This window comes from Oncorhynchus tshawytscha, linkage group LG10 (assembly GCF_018296145.1).
Source record: "Oncorhynchus tshawytscha isolate Ot180627B linkage group LG10, Otsh_v2.0, whole genome shotgun sequence".
In the NCBI taxonomy this organism is placed as follows: domain Eukaryota; kingdom Metazoa; phylum Chordata; class Actinopteri; order Salmoniformes; family Salmonidae; genus Oncorhynchus; species Oncorhynchus tshawytscha.
The window spans coordinates 25,735,817-25,754,728 of record NC_056438.1 but is presented as its reverse complement, the minus strand read 5'-3'; the positions used below and the strand labels follow the sequence as shown (position 1 = coordinate 25,754,728).

The 18,912-nt window shown below is 42.3% G+C and overlaps 2 protein-coding genes across 2 annotated transcripts in view; both read right to left on the bottom strand.

Moving 5' to 3' along the window:
* The window catches only part of LOC112261008 (zinc finger protein 436), a 41,000-nt gene that overhangs the window by 2,107 nt on the left and 19,981 nt on the right, over positions 1–18,912 (bottom strand). The window contains exon 3 of the mRNA XM_042329569.1: positions 855–1,002. Coding sequence (XP_042185503.1) covers positions 855–1,002 — 148 coding nt within the window. The remainder of the gene's footprint in view (positions 1–854; positions 1,003–18,912) is intronic.
* On the bottom strand, positions 8,466–12,423 carry LOC121847436 (zinc finger protein 135-like). Its single transcript, XM_042328432.1, has 2 exons — positions 11,869–12,423; positions 8,466–10,158 (listed from the first exon to the last, which is right to left on the bottom strand). Exons 1-2 carry the CDS (start codon positions 12,182–12,184, stop codon positions 9,638–9,640), a joined length of 837 nt encoding a protein of 278 aa, XP_042184366.1. The 5' UTR covers positions 12,185–12,423; the 3' UTR covers positions 8,466–9,637.

The following is an 18,912-nucleotide window of genomic DNA, read 5'->3' as shown; positions in this document are numbered from 1 at the left end:
ATCCAGAACTTGGTCCCTCAATCACCTGAAGTCAGTTTTCATAACATTTCATTAATTAAAAAAGCTTGATGGCCATAATAATAATAATAATGTAGAACTTCAAATGTAATCTTGCTCTCGTGGAGAGTCATGTTTTTAGGTTGCCTAATAAATTGTTTGCAGTGCTATGTTGCAGACTGTATAGTGTATACCAAGACCTGGTATTAGAGTCTGGTTTATTAGGTTCGTTTTTAGGCTGAGCAGAGCACTAAAATAATAGATATTGTGGACAACAGTGTTTAGCTAAATCAATGTCATTGGATGCATTTGATGGGTTGGTATAATTTGTGGAACGTTCCAACGGGAATCTGTAACCAAAACTTCGTAAATAACAAGGTTGCCAACAAAGCATACAAAGTTGTAAAGCGACAGACTAAGATACCGGGTAAGGAGAGTGGAATTTAATTAAGTTTTTCACTCACCACCATTATTTCCGAAAAATGTCTGTCCTCGCTCTGGGCTCCTATGGACAAACAATAATAAGCTACGTGGTGATTTGATGCTTATTCGGCAGCTAGTTAGCGAGGTGAATTTATCATGCTTCTCTGTATGAGTTGTTTATTGGCATCCTTGTACTCCAGAAGTTTTTGGATCAGATTTCTGTTGGAACGTTCCACCCGCATTTGATTCATGCATTTTGTTGGTGGCACACTATTTGACCGCATATACATCTTACAGTGTAGCTTTAACAATACAGTACAGAACAACATATTCAAGTGTAGCCTACAACGTCAGTGGAATGCTGCTATAAAACCACACATTAATTCAACAACTTCAGACAGAATTTGTGCCTCTGTTTTTAATATAGTACTTACCGGTGTTAATCAGATCTCCAGTCTCATCCTCCTCTTTCAATGTGACAGTTATCTCCCCCTCCTCCTTCACTCCAAAAACGGTATCCTGTTCCTTCTCTTTCTCCTCTTCGTTCACAGTAACATCCTCCTCCTCTTTCACTCTGAACTCTCCTTCCTCTTCTTTCACAGGAATTTCTTTATTTTCTTTTTTCACTGGAACATCCTCTTCCTCCTCCTCTTTTACGACAATGTCCAGCCCCAGAGCTTCTTTCTCCGTCCAGCAGACCCCCTCTTCTTTAGCAGATGGAGAGTATTTTAGTAAACTCATGCTCAGAGAGGTTGGCAAGTTAGTTAGCCTGAGCGACTAGGCTGTTTTAGCTACCCAGCTAGCTATAGCAACGTAAATATGAAATGAAAGGGGGTAACTAGCTAACTTTACGACGACAGAAGTGTTTTTAAAACACAGTGGCTAATATAGAACGAAATGATCTAAAGATATCCAATGCTTCGGCTATGTTGGCTAGCAAGCTACCGTGGTGGCTGACTAGCTGCTGTTGTTGTTGAAGAAGCGTCCGGTTAACTGGATTGTACGTCACACTGGTAGCGTCGGCTGAAAGACGCATATCGCCTTCTGCCGACTGGAGTTGGTAGTGCTGACTGAGTTAGGTAAACGTTTTATTTTTCCTTAATTTCATTAAATAATAGATTACCTCAGTATGAGTCATAATACCCATAGAGCCTAGCGGTCAAACAGGAAAATAGTTCCGATCGTTTTTCCACCATTCATATGGGATTTTAGAAACACTTAATAAGGGCTGTGTTTCATGTTCTTCCCTGGCGGAAGTTTTGATAACCGTGTAAATGTTTCTAGGACAAGGTGATTTATAAAAGTATTCTGCAGTATTTACCCCATCAAAATGAAATTCGCTGCTAATGTGGCTATACTAAATAACAACAAATGCCATTAAGGATCTGGCCGAGACCACCGAATCAAGGCAAAGGTAAAAATCTTGGGATTAACTAACTAAATGTAGTAATTAATAAATTGCCTACATTTCTTTAAATGGACAATTCTGAACTGTCTTGGGCAGGTTTTAAATTAACACAATACCTGTTAGCAAAGGTGTCTGTTAGAGATGACATGCAGGAGTTTGCAGGGATGTGTAGTTTGCATGATACTTTAATGTAAATAGAGCCGAAAATATTGATGAAAGTCACCTTGTCCGAGAGATTTAAATGGGAATCAAAGCGTCACGCCAGTGTAAGCCTACACAAAACAGTGTTTCTAAAATCCCTTATGGGACAAATGAATGGTGGAAAAACGATTGGAACAATTTCCCTGTTTGACCGCTAGGTTTTAAGGGTATTATGACACCTCTACGATGGGGCTCTATAAAGGTAGCCAGTCATGGCTAGAAGGGCTGTCGTTGTTGAAGAAGCGTCCCGTCAATTATACTCAAAAATATAAATGCAACATGTAAACTGTTGGTCCCATGTTTCAGGAGCAAAAATAAAAGATCCCTGAAATGTTCCATATGCACAAAAGCTTATTTCTCTCAAATGTTGTGCACAAATTTGTTTACGTCCCTGTTAAGTCTTTATTGAAGACTCATCTCTTCAGTAGGTTATATGATTGAGTGTAGTCTGGCCCAGGGGTGTGAAGGTGAACAGAAAGGCACTGGAGCGACAAACCGCCCTTGTTGTCTCTGCCTGGCTGGTTCCCCTCTCCACTGGGATTCTCTGCCTCTAACCCTATTACAGGGGCTGAGACACTGGCTTACTGGTGCTCTTCTATGCCATCCCTAGGAGGGGTGCGTCACTTGAGTGGGTTGAGTCACTAACGTGATCTTCCTGTCCGGGTTGACGCCCCCCTCGGGTTTGTGCCGTGGGGGAGATCTTCGTGGGCTATATTTGGCCTTGTCCCAGTGTAGTAAGGTGGTGGTTTGAAGATATCCCTCTAGTGTTTGGCAAAGTGGGTGGGGTTATAACCTGCCTGGTTGGCCCAGTCTGGGGGTATTGTCGGACAGGGCTAGTGTCTCCCGACCCCTCCCATCTCAGCCTCCAGTATTTATGCTGCAATAGTTTGTGTCGGGGGCTACGATCAGTCTGTTATATCTGGACTATTTCTCCTGATTTATCCGATGTCCTGTGTGAATTTAAGTATGCTCCCTCTAACGCTCTCTTTCTCTTTCTCTCTTCTCTCGGAGGACCTGAGCCCTAGGACAATGCGTCAGGACTACCTGGCCTGATGACTCCTTGCTGTCCCCAGTCCACCTGGTCGTGTTGCTGCTCCAGTTTCAACTGTTCTGCCTGCGGCTACGGAACCCTGACCTGTTCACCGGAAGTGCTACCTTGTCCCGGACCTGCTGTTGTCGACTCTCTCTCTCTACCTGTCTCTAACTCTGACTGATCAGCTATGGAAAGCCAACTGACATTTACTCCTGAGGTGCTGACCTGTTGTACCCTCTACAACCACTGCGATTATTATTATTTGACCCTGCTGGTCATCTATGAACGTTTGAACATCTTGGCCATGTACTGTTATAATCTCCACCCGGCACAGCCAGAAGAGGACTGGCCACCCCTCAGAACCTGGTTCCTCTCTAGGTTTCTTCCAAGGTTCCTTTCTAGGGAGTTTTTCCTAGCCACCGTGCTTCTACATTTGCATTGCTTGATGTTTGGGGTTTTAGGCTGGGTTTCTGTATAGCACTTTGACATCGGCTTATGTAAAAAGGGCTTCATAAATACATTTGATTGATTGATTGTTGGGTAGCATTTCTCCTTTGCCAAGATAATCCATCCATCTGACAGGTGTGGCATATCAAGAAGCTGATTAAACAGAATAATCATTACACAGGTGTACCTTGTGATGGGGATAATAAACGGCCACTTTAAACTGTGCAGTATTTTCACACTCAAAACAATCCCAAAGTTGTTTCAAGTTTTGAGGGAGCGTGCAATTGACATGCTGACTGCAGGAATGTCCACCAGAGCTGTTGCCAGAGAATTGATGTTAATTTCTCTACCATAAGCCGCCTCCAACAATAGCTGCACCCCTGCCCAGTCATGTGAAATCCATAGATTAGGGCCTCATTTATTTTAATTGACTGATTTCCTTATATGAATTGTAACTCAGTAAAATCATTAACATTTTTGGATGTTGCGTTTATATTTTTGTTCAGTATAAAAACAGTTGAAGTCAGAAGTTTACATACACCTTAGCCAAATACATTTCAACTCAGTTTTTCACAATTCCTAACATTTAATCCTAATAATGTCAGTTAGGATCAACACTTTATTTTAAGTGAATGTGAATTTTCAGAATAATAATAGAGAGAATGATTTATTTAAACTTGTATTTCTTCCATCACATTCCCAGTGGATCAGAAGTTCACATACACTCAATTGGTATTTGGTAGCATTGCCTTTAAATTGTTTAACTTGGGTCAAATGTTTCAGGTAGCCTTCCACAATAAGTTAGGTGAATTTTGGCCCATTCCTCCTGACAGAGCTGAGTCAGGTTTGTAGGCCTCCTTGCTCACACACGCTTTTTCAGTTCTGCCCACAAGTTTTCTATAGGATTGAGGTCAGGGCTTTGTGATGGCCACTCCAATACCTGAACCTTGTTGTCCTTAAGTCATTTTGCCACAACTTTGGAAGTATGCTTGGGATCGTTGTCCATTTGGTAGACCCATTTGCGACCAAGCTTTAACTTCCTGACTGATGTCTTGAGATTTTGCTTCTGTATATCCACATAATTTTCCGTCCTGATGATGCCATCTATTTTGTGAAGTGCACCAGTCCCTCCTGCAGCAAAGCATCCCCACAACATGATGATGCCACACTTATGCTTCAAGTTTGGGATGATGTTCTTCGGCTTGCAAGCCTCCCCTTTTTCCTCCAAACATAGCGATGGTCATTATGGCCAAACAGTTCTATTTAGTTTCATCAGACCAGAGGACATTTCTCCAAAATGTACGATCTTTGTCCCCATGTGCAGTTGCAAACCATAGTCTGGCTTTTTTTATGGCGGTTTTGGAGCAGTGGCTTCTTCCATGCTGAGCAGCCTGTCAAGTTGTGTCGATATAGGACTTGTTTTACTGTGGATATAGATACTTTTGTACCCGTTTCCTCCAGCATCTTCACAAGGTCCTTTGCTGTTGTTCTGGGATTGATTTGCACTTTTCACACCAAAGTACTTCATCTCTAGGAGACAGAACGAGTCTCCCTCCTGAGCGGTATGACAGCTGCGTGGTCCCATGGTGTTTATACTTGCGTACTATTGTTTGTACAGATGAACGTGGTACCTTCAGGCGTTTGGAAATTGCCCCCAAGGATGAACCAGACTTGTTGATGAGGTCTACAATTGAGGTCTTGGCTGATTTCTTTTGATTTTCCCATGATGTCAAGCAAAGAGGCACTGAGTTTGAAGGTAGGCCTTGAAATACATCCACAGGTACACCTCCAATTGACTCAAATGATGTCAATTAGCCTATCAGAAGCTTCTAAAGCGATGACATTTTCTGGAACTTTCCAAGCTGTTTAAAGGCATAGGTAACTTAGTGTATTGTTGCAGACCAGGGTCAAAACATTTCCACAAATCAGACACGGACAGAGTAGGATTAGGTCAGTTTCAAAGGTGTTTATTAAAATAAGTCCAAAAGAAAAGGTCTCCCCCAAGAGACCCTCTCTGGGATACCGTCTTCTGTGCTCTGGGTCTTGCTGTATCCTGTGGGGACCAAAAACTGGACTCCCTCCTGTTACCTATGGTGCCACCCCCAACTATACGGGAGTCCTTTCCTGCCCCAGTCTCTGCCCTATGTGCTGCCCTTCTGGCAGCTTTATGGGACTTGTACAGCTGGTGAACAATCAGCCCTTGATTTCTCACCAATCCCCAATCAGCCCCAATTAGTCCTGGCCCTAGAGCCCGTCGAGACCTGGCACGTCCAGCAGATGGAGCCATCAACTCGGGATGTATACTCCGTCTGTCACCAGGCCTCGACGAGTCTCCCCCTGGTGGCTGACCTGCTGTAAACTACAGCATGTAAACTTCTGACCCACTGGAATTGTGATACAGTGAATTATAAGTGAAATAATCTGCCTGTAAGCAATTGTTGGAAAAATGACTTGTGTCATGCACAAAGTATATGTCCTAACCGACTTGCCAAAGCTATAGTTTCTTAACAAGAAATTTGTGGAGTGGTTGAAAAACAACGTTTAATGACTCCAACCTAAGTGTATGTAAACTTCCGACTTCAGCTGTATATAAACACACATGCCCTCTGCTGACTGGAGTAGGTAAGGAGCACGTTTTTTTTTTACAAAACATTTAGGGTTGTGGGTTCGATTTCCACGGGTGACCTACTGTAAATCGCTCTGGAAAAGTGTCTGCTAAATGACTAAAACGTAAATCTAATGTAAATGTTTTTATTTTTTCATTTTTCAATATTAAATGGTGAAGTCCAAAGAGAAGCATGTGTTGATTGATTAGTAAGAATTTTAAACAAACTTTACATTAACTACTGCATTTAAGGCAATTTCTTATTCATGATTCAGATAAACATATATAAATATGCAACTAGGTCTCTAAAGCTCCTACATGTAACACCATTCAAAAGTTTGGACACACCTACTCATTCAAGGGTTTTTCTTTATTTTGACTATTTTCCACATTGTAGAATAATAGTGAAGACATCAAAACTATGAAATAACACATTTGGAATCATGTAGTAACCAAAAAAGTATTAAACTAATTTGAGATTCTTCAAAGTAGCCACCCTTTGCCTTGATGACAGCTTTGCACACTCTTGGCATTCTCTCAACCAGCTTCATGAGGTAGTCACCTGGAATGCATTTCAATGAACAGGTGTGCCTTGTTAAAAGTTCATTTGTGGATTTTTTTCCCTTCTTAATGTGTTTGAGCCAATCAGTTGTGTTGTGACATGGTAGGAGTGGTATGCAGAAGATAGCCCTATTTGGTAAAAGACCAAGTCTCAAATAAGAACAGCTCAAATAAGCAAAGAGAAACAACAGTCCATCATTACTTTAAAACATGAAGGTTATTCAATCCATAAAATTTCAAGAAGTTTGAATGTTTCTTCATGTGCAGTCGCAAAAACCATCAAGCACTATGAGGAAACTGGCTCACATGTGGACCACCACAGGAAAGTAAGACCCAGAGTTACCTCTACTGCAGAGGATAAGTTCATTAGAGTTACCAGCCTCATAATTTGCAGCCCAAATAAATGCTTCACAGAGTTCAAGTAAAGAAACCAATACTAAAGGACGGACACCAATAAGAAGAAGAGACATGCGTTGGCCAAAAAACACGAGCAATGAATATTAGACCGGTGGAAATCTGTCTTTGGGTCTGATGAGTCCAAATTTGAGATACAATGTAGAAAATAGTACAAATAAAGAAAAACTCTTGAATGAGTAGGTGTGTCCAATCAAATTAATTTAGCTATATCCATATCATATATCAAATCACATTCAAGACATTTCATGGTTGGAATCAAGAAATGCTCAATTCTATTCCTCTACAGTGCCCTCAGAAAGTATTCATACCCCTTGATTTATTTCACATTTGGTTGTGTTACAGCCTGAATTCAAAATGGTTGAAATAAAAGAAAATCTCACCCATCTACACACAATACCCTATAATAATAAAGTGAAAACATGTTTAGGATTTTATGCAAATGTATTAAAAATGAAATACAGAATATCTCCTTACATAAGTATTCACACCTGAGCCAATACTGCGTAGAATAACCTTTGGCAGTGATTACAGCTGTGTCTTTCTGGGTACGTTTTTAAGAGCTTTCCACACCTTGAATTGTGCAACATTTGCCCATTATTCTTTTTACAATTCTTCAAGCTCTGTCAAATTGGTTGTTGATCATTGCTAGACAACCATTTTCAGGTCTTGCCATAGATGTTCAAGCAGATTCAACACTGTTACTCAGCCACTCAGAAACATGCACTGCATTCTTGGTAAGCAACTCCAGATTTGGCCCTGTGTTTTAGGTTATTGTCTTGCTGAAAGGTGAATTCATCTCTCAGCAGATTGAACCAGATTTTTCTATAGGATTTTTTCTGTGCTTAGCTCCATTCCATTTCTTTTTATCCACAAAACTCCCCAGTCTTTAACAGTTACAATCATTCCCATAACATGATGCAGCCACTACCATGCTTGAAAATATGGAGAGTGGTACTCACTAATGTGTTTTATTGGACTTGCCCCAAAGATAACACTTTGTATTCAGGACAAAAAGTAAATTGATTAGAATTTTTTTTTGCCGTGTTATTTTAGTGCCTTGATACAAACAGGATGCATGTTTTGGAATATTTGTCTTCTTCCTTTTCACTCTGTCATTTAGATTAGTATTGTGGAGTAACGACAACATTGTTGATCCATCCTCAGCTTTCTCCTATCACAGCCATTAAACTCTGTAACTGTTTTAAAGTCACCATTGGCCCAATCCCTGAGCGGTTTCCTTTCTCTCCGGCAACTGAGTTAGGAAGGACCAATGTATCTTTGTCTTGGCTGGGTGTATTGATACACCATCCAAAGTGTAATTAATAACTTCACCATGCTCAAAGGGATATTCAATGTCTGCTGTCTTCTTTTTTTTTTACCCATCTACCAATAATCAGGGACCTTACAGATAATTGTAATTGTACGTGTGGGGTAGAGAGATGAGGAAGTCATTCAAAAATCATGTTAAACATTATTTTACACAGAGAGAGTCTATGGAAAAGCTGATCTTATTTAGGCTTGCCATAACAAAGGGGTTGAATACTTATTGACGAGACATTTCAGCTTTTCATTTGTAAATAATTTCAAAAATTCTAAAAACATAAATCCGCTTTGACATTATGGGGTATTGTGTGTATGCCAGTGACACAAAATCAAAATGTAATCAATCAATTTCTAATTCAGGCTGTAACACAATAAAATGTGGAAAATTTCAAGAGGCGTGAATCATTTCTGAAGGCACTATATTGTTAGGTTCTAATTATTAGAGTAAGAACTCAACAGACACTATGAAAGCTTAAACCAAGTCTATTCATCCCAAAGGGTCAAACAGCTGTGCAGACGATATATTCACACAAGCACTGATATGTAACCCTTTCTCCTATGCCGAGTCTCCTCCTACACATCTGAACAGCCAATGCATCTCGGTTGCTAGACAGAACCTTAGTGAGATCTGTTCTTCCTCACTTCATCTGACCTGACCTCTGCCCCAAAGTGCTCACTCCTCCCCAACTCACAGCTGTCATGGTGACTGGTACCAGACTGTCTCTTCTCATCCCAGAGGATCCCTCCCATAGGATCCCTGATGGCTAACAATTACATATCCTGACATAATGTAAACGTTATACATTATCCTCTCTTCCTCAGTGATATTAATAAGTATATTTCATATTCTCAGAACCCAACAATATAGAACTTAATAGACTAGTGTACTGTCCAGGGAATGTACTTGTACATCAAGCTGCCTCAAGCTACAAAAATAGGAGATTAATTCTGGCTGAGACAAGCCAAGGCTCGTGAAAGGCTACTTACTTAGTGACTTATATAATAATTTACATTTGCAATATCCAAATAATATAATGAACAACATTGGAGGGTTTATACTTACTTGTATCCAATGAAATTAAATGACATTATCAAAATGAAATACAGATTAAAATATTTAATCTGATTTTAGACATAGTTATGTCTCGAGGCCTATTTTTGAGTAAAACTTAATTGACACAATTTGATTTCATGTGGCATGAACAAAAACACAAATTCCCAGTCAAAAACATAAGTCAGAACACAGCCTCTCTATTCTCTCATGCGATTCCAGGTCCTCTAACTGGGAAAATGTCTTTCCGCAATGAGAGCAGTGGTATGTCTTCTCCTCCTGTGTATGTATTCTTTCATGCTTATTCAGATGCCTTAAGCGGTTAAATACCTTTCCACACATGGAGCAGTGGTAGGTCTTATCACCTCCCGTGTGTGTCCTGTCATGCTTATTGAGGGCCCCTAACTGGGTAAAACTCTGACCACACAGGGAGCATTGGTAGGGCTTTTCTCGTGTGTGTGTCTTCTCATGCTTTTTCAGACTACCTAACCACCTAAAACTCTTTTCACACTGGGAGCAGTGGTAGGGCTTTTCTCCTGTGTGTATTCTCTCATGCGTTTTCAAGCTCCCTAACTGGGTAAAACTCTTTCCACACTGGGAGCAGTGGTGTCGTCCTGCTGGTTTGGACGTCTTTGGGTCTGGTTCACCTGAAGGACTCTTCTTGCTGTCAGAGGGAGAGTCTCGTTTCTCTCCTGCCAAAGACAGAGTATTTAGTTAAACAGAGACCTGAATGAAACCCCCACATGATAAGTGTCTTCCTATGAGTTTTCTTCCGGACAAGATCCCTCAAAAACCTGAGGCCAGTCTTCACAACATTTCATAATTAAAAATAAATTTGGGGAGATTTCAAAAACAAATTATGAAGTGTTCCAAATTGAATCTTGCTCTAATGGATGACAATCCGTCAGTCAATTTTATTGGTTGCATTTGGTCGACTGTTAACAACGTTTTGTTGGTGGCCCACTATCTCTAAAGTAATCATAGAAATTACAATATTTTCAAAATGATCGTTTTTGTGTTCAGCCAAGCCTTTCCCTCGAAATGGCTATCCATGTTTTGACCTAAGACTTACAACCTCACAGACTTCTGCTAATATGTTCAGTCTCCCCAAAAAAGCTTGTCCATTTCATGTAACATCCATAACGCTAAATTGGGAATCCATGTAACATCCATAAGGGGAAATCCATATTTGAATTAGATTGGAAGGGGTGGGGGTAGCATCAAAAAGTGGATTTAATACATTCTTGGTCACTACTTGGCGATGCAAACGATGATAAACTGTCTACCGATTATGGACACCATCCAACGCAGGACACTTACTGCCCAAACAGGTTGCGTACAGCAACGGGATCGGGTGATATCTCACAAGTTGTCACTATGGAATGACCTAGGATGGGACGCTACTGTTAAAATGACAGTACTTACTGTTAGCTGTATACATGATGGCGAGCTATGAAGGGCTACCCCTAAGGGTGAGATATTTAAGTTGTAATTTCGCACAAAACAATCCATTGTTAACATTTGTTGGTTGCCAACTTTAGTGGTATACACATTTTTCAGTGTGGCTTTCTTTCCGACATTAAACTGCATAATCAAAAAGGCCCCTTTAAAACCATGCATTGATTCAACAACAGTGTGACCTAGCCTCTTTTAGAATCCAAGAGTGGAAAGACTTGTATTGGCTCCTGTCATTAATACTCAGCATTTCTGAACCATCCCGTTACATATCAGAATGTTGAATAAACTTTTTTTTAAATTAAATTTACCTGTTGTCCACTGATTTTGTCTTTATGTCGGATGTAATCTTAGACAAAATATAGACAGGGAAGTGTTAAGCCGAGTCTCACTACGCTGGTCTGTATTTCGATTGTATTTCCGGTTTTGTATTTTTTAATACTGATTCAATTCGCACACAACAAACACTCGCACAATATGTAAACAATGGCGGAGCTTAACCACAGACACAGACCTAACTTTGTCGCACACAATCAGCTGGCAAGTTTCACAGGTATTTCCAGCTGATTGTGAGGGAACTTGCTTTGGTCAACAACATGCAAGGTTCAATTCAGCTATTGTTTACATATTGTGCATCACATGCAATGCATCAACGGATTGGAAATACACTTGACAGAACCTACCGACACCGCAAAAAGTCAGGTAAATAAAACTTTCCTGTGGATATTTTACCTCCACTTCCCACCGTCAAAATGCACCAACAGCGGTAAAGTGTTAACACAGATAGAACAATTAGACATATTTGGTGTTAATGTCATTATATTCAACATTCTGGCGTGTAGATATTTTTTTTGGTCGACTTCTCTCAAACTGAATATACATGGTAACAGTCTGACGTTAAGCCAATTTGTGCCCCTCTTGTTAATTAAGATAATAACGTTACTCACCGTTGTTAATCTGATCTCCAGTCTCTTCTTCTTTCACTGTTACAGTTATCTCCCCCTTCACTCCAAAAACGGCACCCTCCACTTTTTCTTCCCCCTCTTCTTTCACAGTGACGACGCCCTCCTCTTTCACTCTGAACTCTTCCTTCATTGGAGCTCCTTCACCTTTCATTGCAACAGCCTCACCCTCTACCTCTTTTTTTACTGTGACAGCCTCATCCTCCTCCTCCTCTTTTACGACAATGTTCAGCCAAAGACCCTCTTTCTCCGTCCAGCAGACCCCCTCTTCTTTATCAGGGCAGGAGCTTAATGAGCTCATGGTTGGATGTTAGCTAGCTAGTTAGCACATTATTATCATCGACTAGCCTAGTGCTAGGCTGTTTTAGCTATCCAGCTAGCTATCTACTAGCAACGTAAATATGAAATGTAAATGGTAAACTAGCTTGACGACCAAAGTGTGTTCAAAACACAGTGGCGAATATACACCGAAGTCTAAAGAGCTTGAATCTTTCGGCTATGTTGGCTAGCAAGCTACGGTGGTGGCTCACTAACTGTTGTTGAAGAACCTCTTCTTCGATGAGGTTTAACGGCGGTTGATTTCCAATATATGTTGCATTACCGCCACCTACTGGAGTACAACTCCCTTATACATTGCTTGTACCACCTAACACTACACTCACAAAAAAATAATAACACCCTACTCCACTACTTCAATATATTTAGTCCTACCTCATGCCAACAACCTGAAAGGACCACTTAACACACCCTGTAACTCTTCTGATGCCAAGTCTCGTACACCCACATACCTCAATGCAGCTGCCACCACAACCTCAATTTTCTATGACTTATGTTCCATCCCTGCAGTACAGTTGATAACCATTGCTATAAATGCAAGAAATCCAATCTTACTGAAACATATATCACTTATTGGCCTATCCCTCTGTACTGGTACAGATCTACTACTCACACCACTCCTCTCAGGATCCCTCCCCCTTGACCCATCTTCCTCTACTTTCTTCACTGCCTCAGGTCATAACAATTTCTGCACTATTCTAACCCTCTTCCTTTCTCAAGGGACGCCATTTAACCGGCTGTCACAGTCTCCGTACAATCAGAACGAACCCCTCGGGATGTAGCGCTCAACAGTGCATCCCACTTATAAAGCAGCTGCTTCGTCTTGATGTTCTTCTTTATCAGAAGCTACCGCCACGTTTTTCAATTTCAAACAAGTGCGCTCTTCCAACCACCATCCCTGTACAAACATCTAACTCGATCCCCCCTCCCCACCATCAAGGGTGTCTTAAAGAGAGTTGGGATATGTAAAAGAGAAATTCTCATACATTGAGACAAACAAAGAGAAGCATATGTTGATTGATTAAATCAAATCATCAATCACATTTTATTAGTCACATGCGCCAAATACAACAGGTATTCACCTTACCATGAAATACTTAGTTACAAGCCCCCTATCCAACAATGCAGTTTAAAAAATATGAATAAGAATCAGAAATAAAAGTAACAAGTAGTTAAAGAGCAGCAGTAAAATAACAATAGCAAGACTATATACAGGGGGTACCGGTACAGAGTCAATGTGCGGGGGCACAGGTTAGTTGATGTAATTGAGGTAATATGTACATGTAGGTAGAGTTATTAAAGTGACTATGCATAGATAATAACAGAGTAGCAGCGGTGTAAAAAGGAGGGGGGGGGCATGCAAATGTTTTTAGCCATTTGATTAGATGTTCAGGAGTCTTATGGCTTGGGTAGATGCTGTTGAGAACTGGGGTCTTTGACAATTCTTAGGGCCTTCCTCTGACACCACCTGGTACAGAGGTCATGGATGGCAGGAAGCTTGGGTTAGGGATGTACTGGGCTGTACGCTCTACCCTCTGTAGTGCCTTGTGGTCGGAGGCTGAGCAGTTGCCTTATCAGGCAGTGATGCAACCAGTCAGGATGCTCTCGATGGTGCAGGTGTAGGACCTTTTGAGGATCTGAGTACCCATGACAAATCTGTTCAGTTTCCTGAGGGGGAATAGGTTTTGTCGTGCGCTCTTCACGACTGTCTTGGTGTGATTGGACCATGTTAGTTTGTTGGTGATGTGGACATCAAGGAACTTGAAGCTCTCAACCTGCTCCACCACAGCCCCATCGAGGAGAATGGGGATATGCTCGGTCCTCCATTTCCTGTAATCCACAATTAACTCCTTTGTCTTGATCACGTTGAGAAAGAGGTTGTTGTCCTGGCACCACATGGCCAGGTCTCTGACCTCCTCCCTATAGGCTGTCTCGTCATTGTCTGTGATCATACTGTCGTGTCATCGGCAAACTTAATGATGGTGTTGGAGTTGTGCCTAGCCGTGCAGTCATGAGTGAACAGGGAGTACAGGAAGGGACTGAGCATGCACACCTGAGGGGCCCCTGTGTTGAGGATCAGCATGGCGAATGTGTTGTTACCTTCCCTTACCACCTGGGGGCAGCCCGTCAGATTGTCCAGGATCCAGTTGCAGAGGGAGGTGTTTTGTCCCAGGGTCCATAGCTTATTGATGAGCTTTGAGGGCACTATGGTGTTGAACGCTGAGCTGTAGTCAATGAACAGCATTCTGACATAGGTGTTCCTTTTGTCCAGGTGTGAAAGGGCAGTGCAATAGAGATTGCATCATTTGTGGATCTGTTGGTGCGGTATGCAAATTGGAGTGGGTCTAGGGTTTCTGGGATAATGGTGTTGATGTGAGCCATGATCAGCTTTTCAAAGCCCTGATGGCTACAGACGTGAGTGCTATGTGTCGGTAGTCATTTGGGCAGGTTACCTTATTGTTCATGGGCACAGGGACTTTGGTGGTCTGCTTGAAACATGTTGGTATTACAGACTCGGACAGGGAGAGGTTGAAAATGTCAGTGAAGACACTTGCCAGTTGGTCAGCGCATGCTCGCAGTACACGTCCTGGTAATCCGTCTGGTCCTGCGGCCTTGTGAATGTTGACCTTTAAACATGTTGACCTTAAAACAAAAGGTCTTACATCGGCTGCGGAGAGTGTGATCACACAGTCATCCGGAATAGCTGATACTCTCATGCATGTTTCAGTGTTATTTTCCTCGAAGCAAGCATAGAAGTAGTTTAGCTCATCTGGTAGGCTTGTGTCACTGGGCAGCTCTCGGCAGCTCTCAAGCCCTGCCACATCCAGCGAGTGTCGGAGCCGGTGTAGTACGATTCAATCTTGGTCCTGTATTGACACTTTGCCTGTTTGATGGTTCGTCGGAGAGCAGAGCGGGATTTCCTATAAGCTTCTGGGTTAGAGTCCCGCTCCTTGAAAGTGGCAGCTCTAGCCTTTAGCTCAGTGCGAATGTTGCCTGTAATCCATGGCTTCTGGTTGGGGTATGTATGTTCAGTCACTGTAGGAACGACGTCATCGATGCACTTATTGATGAAGCCAATGACTGATGTGGTGTACTCCTCAATGCCATAGGTAGAATCCCAGAGCATCTGCTTAATTTTCCCCCACTGGTTGTATATTTAACATGCTGATAGAAATTTGGTAAAACAGATTTAAGTCCCCGGCCACTAGGAGTGCCACCTCTGGATGAGCGTTTTCCTGTTTGCTTATGGCGGAATGCAGCTCATTGAGTGTGTTCTTCGTGCCAGCATCGGTCTGTGGTGGTATGTAGACAGCTATGAAAAATACAGATGAAAACTCTGTAGGTAGATAGTGCGGTCTACAGATTATCATGAGATACTCTACCTCAGGCAAGCAAAACCTCAAGACTTCCTTAGATATTGTGCACCAGCCAGTGGACACAGTTTATCATAGTGCACTATGCTTTATTACGGACGACAGGTTCAGTACACATCACTGCATTTTGTATCAGGAAGTACACTAAAAGAAAAGGTTCCTGGAGAGTCCTTTAGGGGTTCTTTAAATTGAAACTTTGGGGGAACCCCTTTTAATGGATCCTCAAATAACCTTTTGAAGAACATTTTGGGGTTCATTTTTTAACTACCCACCCCTCCCCTGATATTATTATTAAAATGGATAATACTACGCATAACAATAATACAATATTTTAGTTCTCAGTGTTTTATGATTTTAGTGGCAAAGCAGAATAAAACATTCTAAATATGAGGTAAACTCCCAGCAGAGTCCCAAGTCCAATGGGTATATCCTCTGGCACGTTGATGTTAATATGTTGATGTTCTCCGTATCAACATATTCTCATAGCATTCAGTACATGTTCTTACCTCTTTGTGTATTGATATCCCTTGAATTGTGTCCATTTTCTGTTTTATAAAGATTTGCACAAATATGAAAAGATAGATGGTATCATCATAAAACAATATTAATGTAGATCATACAAGGGACCAACCATACCTTAAATTGAGAACATTTTTTACCTGCTGTCCTTTCAAATTCAAATCCAAATGTTTCAGTTGGGCAGTTAGTTGTTGGGGGTCCTTGCAGGAACCTAAGGAGGTTCCTCGATGAACCCCACCTCCTATGGGGTTCTTGGAATAATCTTTTTGGGGACATTTTCAGTGCCAAGAACACTAAGGTTCTTCATAGAACTGAGGATCTTAGAATAACCCTTTTTGAACCCCTAATTTTTAGAGTGTATTAATAAATATATCAGGTACATTTTTTAAATGATTTGGAAAATAACATATACTTGATTTAACCTGCAATAAGTACCAATATCAGTACTTAATACTATATTGGTACTTAATGCTTCCGGCGCCGACAGAGATGACCGCCTCGCTTCGCGTTTAGGAAACTATGCCGTATTTTGTTTTTTTATGTATTATTTCTTACACTGTTACCCCAGGAAATCTGAAGTGTTATTACATACAGCCGGGAGGAACTATTGGATATGAGAGCAACGTCAACTATGACTTTCCCGAAGCGGATCCTCTGTTTGGTCCACCACCCAGGACAATGGATCGGATCCCAGCAGGCGACCCAAAACAACGGCAGATGGAGTGGTCTTCTGGTCAGGCTCCGTAGACGGGCACATCGCCCACCTCTCCAGAGTATACTACTGGCCAATGTTCAGTCTCTTGACAACAAGGTAGACGAAATCCGAGCAAGGGTTGCCTTCCAGAGAGACATCAGAGACTGTAACATTCTCTGTTTCACGGAAACATGGCTCACTCGGGATACATTATCAGAGTCGGTACAGCCACATGGTTTCTTCACGCATCCCGCCGACAGAAACAAACATCTCTCTGGTAAGAAGAGGGGCGGGGGTGTATGCCTTATGATTAACATGTCGTGGTGTGATCATAACAACATACAGGAACTAAAGTCATTTTGTTCACCTGACCTTGAATTCCTTACAATCAAAGGCCGACCGCATTATCTTCCAAGAGAATTCTCTTCGATTATAATCACAGTCGTGTATATCCCCCCAAGCAGACACCTCAACGACCCTGAAAGAACTACATTGGACTCTATATAAACTGGAAACCACATATCCTGAGGCTGCATTTATTGTAGCTGGGGATTTTAAAGGCTAATCTGAAAACAAGGCTCCCTAAATTTGATCAGCATATCGAATGTGCGACCCAGGCTGGCAAAATTCTGAATCATTGTTACTGTAACTTCCGCAATGCATACAAAGCCCTCCCTCGCCATCCTTTTGGCAAATCTGACCACGACTCCATTTTGTTTCTCCCAAACGCCCATGCTCAGGTCTGTTCAACGCGGGTCCGACCAATCCGATTCCACGCTTCAAGATTGCTTCGATCACGTGGACAGGGATATGTTCCGGATAGCGTCGAACAACAACATTGATGTATACGCTGATTCGGTGAGAGAGTTTATTAGCAAGTGCATCGGTGATGTTGTACCCACGGCGACTATTAAAACCTTCCCCAACCAGAAACCGTGGATTGATGGCAGAATTCGCGCAAAACTGAAAGCGCGAACCACTGCTTTTAATCAGGGCAAGGCAACCGGAAACATGACCAAATACAAACAGTGTAGCTATTCCCTCCGCAAGGCAATCAAACAATCTTAGCGTCAGTATAGAGACAAAATAGAGTCGCAATCCAACGGCTCAGACATGAGAGGTATGTGGCAGGGTCTACAGTCAATCACGGACTACAAAAAGAAAACCAGGCTCGTCGCAGACCCCGATGTCTTGCTCCCAGACAAACTAAACAACTTCTTTGCTCGCTTTGAGGACAATACAGTGCCAATGACATGGCCCGCTATCAAAAGCTGCGTGCTCTCCTTCACTGCAGCCAAACATTTTAACGTGTTAACCCTCGCAAGGCTGCTTGCCCAGACGGTATCCCTAGCCGCGTCCTCAGAGCATGCGCAGACCAGCTGGCGGGTGTATTTACGGACATATTCAATCAATCCTTATCCCAGTCTGCTGTTCCCACATGCTTCAAGAGGACCACCATTGTTCCTGTTCCCAAGAAAGCTAAGGTAACTGAGCTAAATGACTATCGCCCCGTAGCACTCACTTACGTCATCATGAAGTGCTTTGAGAGACTGGTCAAGGACCATATCACCTCACCAGACATCACCGGCAACAACGCCGTCGCTGGACCAGACAGGACTGGAAAAAGTGCTCTTCACTGACGAGTCGCGGTTTTGTCTCACCAGGGGTGATGGTTGGATTTGCATTTATCGTCGAAGGAATGAGCATTACACCGAGGCCTGTACTCTGGAGCGGGATCGATCTGGAGGTGGAGGGTCCGTCATGGTCTTGGGCGGTGTGTCACAATATCATCGGACTGAGCTTGTTGTCATTGCAGGCAATCTTAACCCTGTGCATTACAGGGAAGACATCCTCCTCCCTCATGTGGTACACTTCCTGCAGGCTCATCCTGACATGACCCTCCAGCATGACAATGCCACCAGCCATACTGCTCATTCTGTGCGTGATTTCCTGCAAGACAGCAATGTCAATGTTCTGCCATGGCCAGTGAAGAGCCCGGATCTCAATCCCATTGAGCATGTCTGGGACCTGTTGGATCAGAGGGTGAGGGCTAGGGCCATTCCCCCCAGAAATGTCTGGGAACTTGCAGGTGCCTTGGTGGAAGAG